Source organism: Myxocyprinus asiaticus, chromosome 44, assembly GCF_019703515.2.
Source record: "Myxocyprinus asiaticus isolate MX2 ecotype Aquarium Trade chromosome 44, UBuf_Myxa_2, whole genome shotgun sequence".
Classification (NCBI taxonomy): domain Eukaryota; kingdom Metazoa; phylum Chordata; class Actinopteri; order Cypriniformes; family Catostomidae; genus Myxocyprinus; species Myxocyprinus asiaticus.
In genome coordinates, this window is record NC_059387.1 from 32,711,473 (window position 1) to 32,722,692 (window position 11,220).

Below are 11,220 nucleotides of genomic sequence, written 5' to 3' on the forward strand. Positions count from 1 at the left end.
TAAAAAGAGTGTTGTTGTATTTATGATTCATGCATGTAAGCCATTATATAATTATTAATTGCATGTCAGTTGTGTGCACGTGTTAAAAATCATTATCGCTCTCCTCGAGGATTTGCGGGTTCAATGATCGGTTTGATCGTCCAGGTTTGGCAGACGAGCACTCGAGGCTGTCATTATCTTCATCCAGATCCTCGTTTTCCTCCTCTTCCTCTTCATCACCATCTTCATCATCATCGTCAACATCGATCTCACTGTCCGACTGCAAACCAAAGCAAATTACCGATTATATAGCATGACTAAAATACACTTTAAAGCAGGGGTGCTCATTACGTCGATCGCAAGACAACCACTGGTCGGTCTCGTTAACTGGTCAAACGGTAAAGTAGAGAGAGAAACTACTCAAATAACGAAATTCTCTTTCACTTTTTACTTTCCTCATGTCGGCTCCCACACGGGTGATTTCCGAAACGTAGGATGGCAGGAGAAGACTTGTTAATATTTATGAGGAAAGCTCTACCTGTTTGATTATGATTAAGGGTAGGGCCCTGATTCCTCTGTCAAATCAGGTAGCGCCCAATTAACAAATTAGTCAGGATTAGTTTTTGCATCGAGAATCAATACATTTCACTGGAATTGGTTTTGACTACTGAAATGTTGGTATCTTGACAACACTGTGCCTAAAATGTACATTTAAATTGTGCATGGTAGATCTTACTGTAATAGCATGTGTGAGCACCTCTGGTTTAAATGTACATTACAGAGGATTTCTTGTTCAATTTTTCGCTTCAAAAGAACAAAATGCCATTATTGAGCCATTTCATGTAAAATACGTGTTCGAAACCATGTTCCTGCCTTACTCTGAGTCACTATGGTAAGGCTACAAGTAACAACAGAGCGCAACAGTCTGGTTCTGAAAGTAAAAATAATTTGTTTCCATAGGAGAATTGATTATTTATGATAACTTTTAAACCTTTAAAGACAGACCGACCATGGGCTATGAGGTTGTTAATCAAAGGTATCCCTTAAAAACAATAAAAACAATCCAGAGTTCATGACAAAGTTGCCGCAAATTGTCCATTGTTGCCAAAGGTCTGCTGCAGGTTCACCACTACCGGTGAAGAGCTACAAACATATGGCAAACATCTGTGGCGAATCACAAGCTCATTTGCATGTGAAAATAATGAGTGGCAAATTTGCGGAAAGTTTGTGAAAAGTTTGCCAGAACTCTCGATTTTTTTTGTAAGGAATATGCTTCTGTTAAAGCATCAGTCTGAACTTACATTTTTAAAAGTGTTGTGTTAAATAGTGGAACTCCTGGTAAAGAACTACAATACCCATGATCCTAAATGAAAAGGATCCACCAATCAGAGAAATGCAGTGACTCCCATTCATTTTTAATTTGACTACATCATTCTTAGGGATTGTAGTTCATCCCTAATTTAAAGACGTTAAAGGGATAGTCCCCCCAAAAATGAAAATTCTTGAAAATATGATAGGTGTGGGTGAGAAACAGATAATTATTTGTCTTTTTTTTATTTTTATTTTTTTATAACAATCGCCACATTCACTTCCATATTCTTCTTCTTTTTTTGGGGGGGGTTCCCCTTTTTCTCTCAATTTGGAATGCCCAATTCCCAATGCGCTCTAAGTCCTGGTGGTTGCATAGTGATTCGCCTCAGTCCGGGTGGCGGAGGACGAATCCCAGTTGCCTCCGCGTCTGAGACAGTCAACCTGCGCATTTTATCACGTGGCTTGTTGAGCGCGTTGCCACGGAGACTTCACGCCATCCACCGCGGCATCCTGCGCCCCACCGAGAACAAATCACATTATAGCGACCGTGAGGAGGTTACCCCATGTGACTCTACCCTCCCTAGCAACCAGGCCAATTTGGTTGCTTAGGAGACCTGGCTGGAGTCACTCAGCACGCCCTGGGATTTGAACTAGCGAACTCCAGGGGTGGTAGCCAGCGTATTTTACCACTGAGCTACCCAGGCCCCCCATATTCTTCTTCTTGTGTTTTTGGCGATTCACATTCGTCATGCATATTGCCACCTGCTGGGCAGGGAGAAGAATTTATAGTAAAAAAGGACACCTATCATATCGCTTCTGAAGACATAGATTAAACCACTGAAGTCGTATGGATAACTTTTATGCTGTCTTTATGTGCTTTTTGGAGCTTGAAAATGTTGGTACCCATTGACTTGCATTGTATCAGAGCTGAAATATTCTTCTAAAAATCTTCGTTTGTATTCAGCAGAAAAAAGAATGTTATACACATCTGGGATGGCATGAGGATGAGTAAATTTAGAGAGAATATAAATATTTGCCTGATTTTCAAATACTTTTTTGCTTCAAATCAAATTTTGTAATATTGTGATTCACCTCGGAGTTCATGGCTTAGAACTATTTTATGAATGATTTTATGAGACCCTTATGGAAAACACTAATGTGAAAAAACATCCAGAACCAAGACGGCTGAAAAAATGGGCAGGCACTGTTGCGCTCTAGTCTAAAAACAAACAACTATGTATTCTGCATTTGTACACACATACAGTATAAACACACTCATACATGCAAAACCTTTTCTCTCTTTTGTTTCCGGCCGTTGCCGGATAGGCGGACTCGTTCCTTTACTCTGGGCTTGATGAACGAGTGCAGAGGAAGACAAAGAGAGATGTAGGAGTGAAAATAGAGTGAATGAAATGAAAGCTGACAGCATATACAGTGAAAAGAAAACGTAGGACAACAATCACTGTAGATTCCTAATCATGTATAGAATTGTGGAGAAAAATGTGGAAAAAGAACGAGAGAGCTAGGCTGCCATACAAAGGCAAAATGCAGTAACTACCCATTTTATCAAGACTAAGCTATGACTGAACTTGGGTCTCTTTTAGACTATGTTCAGTCCTGTGGCAGACAGGTTTGGCTCAACTAAGCTCTGATTTAGAGAAAAAAAAGTGTAAAGTTTGTAGTACAGTAACTACAAAATCCACACTAAAACGAAGTAACTTTGAAACCATTTTTCTCAGTTTCAGTGTTGGCGTAGTTACTACGTTTTGACTTTGTAGGTCAGTAGGAAGCCATTATTGCATGCACAATCTGAAAACTCTACATAACAGAAATATAAAAGGGAAGAAAACCCTTGATGTGTTCTGATTTCATGCATGTCTTTGCTCTTCCATAGTGTGTGTCTATGGAACAGAGAGTTAATGTATATGAACGTGTGCATTCTCACCTCGTCACTGTCTCCTCCTCTCATACTGCCAATGAATTGAGCTCCACCTCGACCTACAGCAGAAAAAAACACATCAGGCATGCTTGAGAACTTAAACTCACTTTCATTAACAGATACAGCCATATGTTTTATCAATGTGTGAGTATATTTGAAAATGCAATTAAAAATTAATGCATTATGTGAACATGCTGAAAAGTAGATATTACTGTAATAGTAGAATATTTCATTTAATATTTTAAAAGTATATTATATTTTTAAACTTGGTTCTTTAAGACCTTATTTTAGCTTTTGGTGCTGCTGATTGTAGTATAGCTCTTTAAAAAATGTGAATTGTTTTCTAGCTTTGGGAACCAGTTTTCTATAAAACATGATTTATGAATCACCTGATATCTGGGTGTGACGTGTGGGATGTGGTCTGAGCTGCTGTCCGTCATCTATGTCACTGTCAGATCCTTCATCCTCTGGGATGTCCACATCGGAGTCTTCATCCCTCACTACTGAGAAAGAGAAATGTAGAGATCTGTGATCCTTGTTGAGATTACTTTATTGATTACTTTGTAATCACATTAATAATTATTTTACTTTTAAGTTACTTTCTAAAACATTTTTGCTCCCCCACTCAACAAATTCAAAATAATGTCTGCATTTCCTCTCTCAAACAGGTCTACTTTTTAACATAATTCATGTTTAAAAATGTATTCTACATAAATAATTAGGAATGGGAATCGTTAGGGATATAAGTATTCCGGTTCCGATTCTTTCAGTACTTTTGAGGAAGAATTACTTGGAAATAAGAAATGCAATTCTTATACTGCCCTCAGAGGCCTGTTCCCAAATTGTGAGATCATTTTAGATTTTCACAGAGCAGATAACAGACAAATCAGAAATAAATTTCATACAATTGTTGTAAAAAGCATGTTTGCATACTTTTTGCATCAAAGCTCATGTGTATTGTTGTCTAAGCCTGTAAGCGCCGGATGTTTCACACTGTAGATTCAAAAGAACCGGCTCATTAGAGTCATTCGTTCGGGAATCAATACACTGGAATCAATCTACAGCGCTACGTAGATTGTATTTTGATTTATATAAAAACAATAGAAGTAGCTACATAACTCTCTCTGTGTGTGTGTTACCTCCACTCCTCATGAGTCTCTTTTCTTCCTCTTTTAATTTGTTTTGTATCATTTTCATTGTAATTTCTGCTTCCTAGAAAAACAAAACAAAGGATACAGTGATCCCATCAGTTTAGTATCCTTAAATCTTCATGACAACATCTGCAATATGTACAAGCTAAATACACAAACATTCAATGTTCAAATCTTAAATTTCGTCTTTTGTTATTTGTACTTGTAGCTAAATAAATTCAATTATGATGCCATTACGGAGTGTCATAGTTGAGTTTTGGCCTCATACGAGTATCAAGGAGTTGTTTTGATGCATTTCTACTGTAAAACAAGAGTGTGTTATTGCACCTCAAACCGTTCCTGCTCTGCTCTGTGATAGTCCTCCAGCTGTTGCTCCAGGAAGCTCAGGTTTCGAAATTTCTCCACATATGTCTGGTACTGCTTTTGCAAGTCGTCTTCGATCTTCTCATATTCATCCATAAACGCTGGACTGCATAACAAAAGAGTGTCAGACAGTATCATTTGTGTATTTTTGCGTGGTTGTATTTGTGCACCTGCGGCTCACCGTACGCTCTGTAGAGTTTGTAAACGTTTCTGGTTTCTCTCCAGATCCTGTTTCTTCTTCTCGATTTTGGCCTCCAGACTCGCCTCATCAGACGAGACGTTATTGAGCAGATCCTTGGTCATCTGGATGCTCTCCTGAACACAGAAAAACATGCCCAATGTATCAGTACACAAAGCTAGATGTCATTGCATCTCCAAAATAACAACTTGCCCACTGGATCCAAATTCTCCAAAGAACCTCATGTTCTTACAATAAATAAATCATGCACACTATTCGATGAATGCACTAAAATCATGCCCATGAAGAGCTGACCTAAAACAGAAAGTTATTTTGAGTTCTTGCAGCCCTCTAGAGACTTGCATAACACTCTTACAAAGAACATTTATGGTACACTTTATATTTCTGGATACTAACAGTTCTTATAAAGTTCTTATGGTTCTATAATGCTAAAAGTTATCATAGCTTAAAAAAACAGGTGCTTTAGAAATACGTTTGTCATGTTGTGTTATGTGGACATTCTCTTGAGATTCAAGAGATTTCCAGACCACAAAGACCATTTATAAACACTAAAAATTGTAGAAATGTCTCATGAAAATGTACATAACTAATAAAACACGAGCATTGCGGTTGTGATTGAGTGCGGATCTGTATTTTACCGTAACGTCTTTCACTGCTGCTCTGAGAGCTCTCTCTGTCTCGGTGATCTCCAGTGGTCGGGCAATCGCTGCCGTCCTGTTCTCTCTCAGGTCCTCTTCATGCCCAAGCAGGTCATACAGAGCTGCTCCCTTTGCTGTAATCTCAGAACCCAGCTGACGTGCCACCTTTAAATCTGCTATCTGCACAGACATGTGACAAAACATCCAAAAAAATACATACTCTAGTTTGTAGGTGAAATCAACAATGTAAATTATTGTTTAAGTTGATCCGAACTTATCCTGAAAAGTCTTGCTGACTCATAGATTTCAAAGCATTTCGAGAATTTATGAAGAAACATGACATCATTTCATTGTATTAGTCTAATCTCTCCTAAACTTGGCCGTTACCTTTGAGCCCAGGTCAAACTTGAACTTGCTGTTTTCATCGTGGTTCTGGTCACCAGTGGTGTTCTCTTTGGTCTTCATGGCGTTGTAGAGGATGCTGGTGATTTTCAGCATCTCTTTCACAGCGTAACCATCTGCCTGATATAAACGCTTGAGATTCAACTTCACATGAGCCTTGGTTGCCTAGAGAAAAACACATTAATACACATACGAGATGCACAAACACAAACATGTGCATACAGGCATATCATAAGTTCATACACATAATTAGCATTCATTTGGTAATAAAATTACACAATATTACTTTATTAGCATCATATAAGGAAAAATGTATCTTCTGATATCTAATGCCCCAAAATCATCTTCATTACGCCTGGAAAAATGCTAGTAATACTATGAAACACGTTTTCCACTAAATTTGAATTAACAGATTTTATGAATTATTAGTAATGATATAATTTACCATGAATTGAGCCACAGCTTTGATGAAAAACACTCTGTCTGACTCTGTGTCCACGTCACTAGGAATTTCCATCTGTGGTTCATATCTATAGGACAACACATAAAATTATAATCATTTTTAAATGAATGTTATGTAGTTTTTATAAAATCATAAAATAGACACACACACACATACACACACAGACAAATGTGTATCACCTCTTGACAAGCCAGATGAGTATTTCAGCCACTAAAGGGAAGTTTGGAGATCGGAAGTTCTCCATGGAGATGAGACGAGGGTAGCCGAGTGCTCGCATCATCTCTGTAAAATCTATTTATCCAAACCATAACACAAATATGGTTTCACACACTCTCTTAAGCCATGCAATAAAGGCATCATTCACCCAAAAATGAAAATTATCTCATCATTTACTCTCAGACCATCACAGATGTGAATGACTTTCTTTCTTCTGCAGAACACAAATGAAGATTTTTAGAAGAATATTTCAGCTCTGTAGGTCCTCACAATGCAAGTGAATGAGTACCACATTTTTGAAGCTCCAAAAGGCAGCATAAAAATAATCCATAAGGCTCCAGAGGTTAAATCCATGTCTACAGAATTTATATGGTAGGTGTGGGTGAGAAACTGCTAAATATTTAAGCCCTTTTTTACTATAAATTCTCCTCCCTGCCCAGTAGGTGGCAATGAGTCGCCAAAAACAAAAAAGAAGAAGAAAGTGAAAGTGAAAGTGGAGATTTACCGTTAAAAAAAAAGGACTTAAATATTGATCTGTTTCTCACCTACACTTATCATATTGCTACTGAAGACATGGATTAAACCACTGGAGTCTTATGGGTTACTTTTATGCTGCCTTTATGTGCTTTTTGGACCTTTAAAGTTCTGGCCACCATTTACTTGCCTTGAATGGAACTACAGAGCTGAGATAATCTTCTAAAATCTTCACTTGTGTTCTGCATAAAGAACGTCTTACAAATCTTGGATGGCATGAGGGTGAGTATGTGAGAATTTTCATTTTTGGGTGAACTATCCCTTTAAGATTGCTTTACTATTAAAAAAGTGGCTAGTCACAAAACAGGTCTCAAAACATTTCTCAAGATCTAAGATGCTTTAGAAACACATAAGGACACATTTATACAGTCCATACTGTAGTTAAACACATATTGAAACAGTTTTGAAAGTATATTGACTAGACTATATCTTATTTTAAATAATTAGCCTTGTCCAAAAATGGTTATAGATTGATACAATTAAAGTGTAGATTTACTTACTCCTCAGATCTCTAAAAGACATGACTACTGTTCTCCTTTTAATTCTGTACACAGACAACTGTCACCTATAAGACAAAAAGAGTAATCAGAGTAATACATTTATTATTTATTTAATTAATGTTAACATTTAAATATACTGAAACTACCTGGAAACTAGTGATATAACACCTAACTCATAAAATAACCAAAATATACATCAATATACCCATGAATTTACATATTAGGGGCAAAATTACAATCAGATCAGATCAAATTAGTTAAGCTAGCTTGAAATAGATGGTTTATGATCATCATAACTGTATCTACATTGTCAAAATCAGGGTAAAGCGGTTAATCGAGAACTACAAATGATTCTTTTGACATTTTTCGTCGTTAATCATGTCAATAAAGAGTGAAAATTATTATCGAAAGCAGGATTTCTTGCCTTTAGCAAAAGCGTGTGTTGCAGTATTCGTCACTATGGCAGCGAAACAGACCTACGGAAGCCAGGGAAGGACATTCAAAATCTTAAACGCATTTGTAAAATTCATTAATGTGGATAACCCTTGACAGCCAGCAGTCTTCTTACTTCATGTTATGGATATACATTAAATGTAATTGATTTGGATCTTGTCAATCTGAACATTAGAAAAAGCCTTAGAAAATAAAAAATAGAGTATTTCCTTTAACCCTTGTGTGACCTTCGGGACATTTTTGTCTTTTTCATTTTTGTTTATTCGATCATTTTGGCTGTGTTAATGCCAACGGCATACATTTTGCCAAAGGTGTGTATTGTTGGGGGAATTTTGATATTTCAATCTCAGTTCCTATAATACATCTATAATACACTGTGTACTCAAAATAGTCACACTCAGGACCTTCAGGACAAAAATGTCCCCATTGAAACCCATTAAAACTGCAATATTTATCCCAGTGCCATTAAAGCATAAAATCATGAATTCTATGATATACTTTCATTCCGGCGCCCTGGCTTCAAAATGTTAATTTAAAAAAAAATGCACCAGATGGCGCCATTTTTCAGATGTTTAGCCTATGGAGCAAGTACATGCTTTTTTGCTGTTTTCTGTTTGCTGTATTATAGAGCGCTGCAGGCCAATTGAATAAATGATGCAGCTAAAATTGTGTGGGTGTATTGGTATGGATGTCAGAGTGTGTTTTGTATGTGTATTGAGAAATGTGTGTGTGTGTGTGTGTGTCTGTGTTAAAAAAACAACAACAGTGGCATTATATAAACAAACTGGCATTTAAAGGGTTAAAATCCTGAAAATGAATGAATATTTGGTAGTTATGATCAGGACTGAATGTAGGTTAAAAAAATCTAAGTCAGTGAAAGTGGAAAATAATATTAATATATAATATTTTTATGGCAGTTTTTTGACGCAGACATTTATGTACTCTAAGGTCCTGAATGTGAGTTTTTATTTTTATTTTTTTATTTTTTATTTTTTATTTGTTTATCTGACACAGCACAAAAAATAATAATCAGAAACAGGATCAGCTTTATTGCCAAGTATGCTTACACATACAAGGAATTTGTCTTGGTGACAGGAGCTTCCAGTGTACAACAATACAAAAACAATACAAAAACAGCAGCAAGACATAGATAAAAAAAAATAAAAAAAATAAAACTGAATTATACACATACGTACAGACACACACATACATACATACACATGGGTAGTGCAAATCTAATACAATCTGTTGTGTACAGTGTAAATGTTTTTTTTTTTTTTTTTCTTCAGAGGAATGAAATGGCAGAAGAGGTTGGATAAATATAAAAAAGACTAAACTGTGTATTGCACATAGTTATTGCTCAATGGGGCAATTTAACTGTTCATGAGATGGATAGCCTGAGGGGAAAAAAACTGTTCCTGTGCCTGACGGTTCTGGTGCTCAGAGCTTTGAAGCTTCAGCCAGAAGGCAACAGTTCAAAAAGGTAGTGGGCAGGGTGAGTGGGGACCAGAGTGATTTTTCCAGCATTTTTCCTCACACTGGAAGTGTACAGTTCTTAAAGGGGGGCGGGGGGCAACCAATAATCCTCTCAGTTGCATCAAAATCAATGTTGCTGCTAATCAGTGACATATCCTCGACTGTGAAAATCCAAAAAATAAAAAATTCCCCTTAGCATTTAGTATATGAAAAAAAAAATTAAAATTAAAATTCTTATATATATATATATATATATATATATATATTATTATTATTTTTATAAATATATATATTTTTCATATACTAAATGCTAAAGAGAATATTTTTTTAACATATATATATATGTTAAAAAAAATATTCCCCTTAGCATTTAGTATATGAAAAATATATATATTTATAAAAATAATAATAATAAAAATATATATATATATATATATATATATATATATATATATATATATATATATATATATATATATATAAACTACTTAAAGGGTTAAAATCCTGAAAATGAATATTTGGTAGTTATGATCAGGACTGATGTTTGTTTAAAAAAAAAAAATAATTGAAAGTGGAAAATAATATTAATTTATAATATTATTATGGCAGTTTTTTGACGTGGACATTTTTGTCCTCCAAGGACCTCTGAGTAACTTTTTTAAATTGACACACAAGGGTTAGTATTATTTCTGGGTCACAAAAGTATGAAATTATATATGAAAGAATATGAAAATTATTCGAAAACTTTATTCGTGGTTACAGTGACGGTACAGTGAGGATCTTCAGTCTGGAGTCAGCCGAGATGAAGCTGAAATTACAACCACATTTTGTAGCTGTGTGTGCCCTGCAATACTCAAACAATGGTGAGTGTGTGTGTGTGTGTGTGTGTGTGTGTGTGTGTGTGAGTGTGTGTGTGTGTGTGTGTGTGTGAGACACAATCTCCTATCTGATTGTTTGTGTTTATGTTCACTGTATGCATGTGTGTTGTCTGGTGGTCGTGATGGTCTTATTACATACAGTCAGCAGTCCCGTTGCTGGAGTCACTGTACGCACCGTTAGTGACCCAAAGAGGGCGCCTATAACTACAGTGCACCAGCAAACAGGTTTGTAGATGTGTACAGTATGTGTCCTTGTTTTGTGGTTCTCTGTTTTGTAATGCAAAGTTCATAACATTTTGTGAAACATTTATGTATGTAGAACTCACGGCGAGACACATCTATAATGTTTGTGTATGTGTGCTGATATAAATCTTTTATAGTATGAGGAGTTTGGTCTCGAGGGAAGTGAGCTCTGGTTGGCCGTGAGTGCAGACAGGCGTGTCCGTATCTGGGCTGCTGATTGGACGAAGGATAAACGTGAGCTGCTTGATTGACTGACGTTCCCCGCCCCCAGCCCCCCAGAGGTGATTAATGCACCGAATATTTATATTATGAGACGTTGTACCGTTAACACTTGTTTCTGCAATAAACTAACAATGAGTAATACTTTTACAGCAATTATTTAATCTTGATTTATTAACTTATTAAATAATTTCTAACTTTACAAATTTTGTGTTAGTATGAGTTATGAACTAAAAATGGTATATTACTTGGTATA

The 11,220-nt window shown here is 36.1% G+C and overlaps 1 protein-coding gene across 5 annotated transcripts; it reads right to left on the reverse strand.

The window, feature by feature from the left end:
* Window positions 1-8: 8 nt before the first annotated feature.
* Window positions 9-8,168, reverse strand: LOC127434454 (clusterin-associated protein 1 homolog). 5 transcript variants are annotated; one of them, XM_051687226.1, is made up of 13 exons: window positions 8,120-8,168; window positions 7,696-7,760; window positions 6,625-6,736; window positions 6,428-6,512; window positions 5,968-6,147; window positions 5,581-5,760; window positions 4,925-5,058; window positions 4,708-4,849; window positions 4,369-4,441; window positions 3,619-3,729; window positions 3,236-3,288; window positions 2,572-2,640; window positions 9-259 (listed from the first exon to the last, which is right to left on the reverse strand). In XM_051687226.1, the coding sequence occupies exons 2-13, from the start codon at window positions 7,715-7,717 to the stop codon at window positions 83-85; spliced, it is 1,338 nt and encodes a 445-aa protein (XP_051543186.1). In that variant the 5' UTR covers window positions 7,718-7,760; window positions 8,120-8,168; the 3' UTR covers window positions 9-82. The 5 variants fall into 5 exon arrangements, with proteins under 5 accessions (XP_051543186.1, XP_051543187.1, XP_051543185.1 ...); XM_051687227.1 differs by having other exon boundaries at window positions 2,581-2,640; window positions 3,619-3,732; XM_051687225.1 differs by having other exon boundaries at window positions 3,619-3,732.
* Between the last annotated feature and the right edge of the window lie 3,052 nt (window positions 8,169-11,220).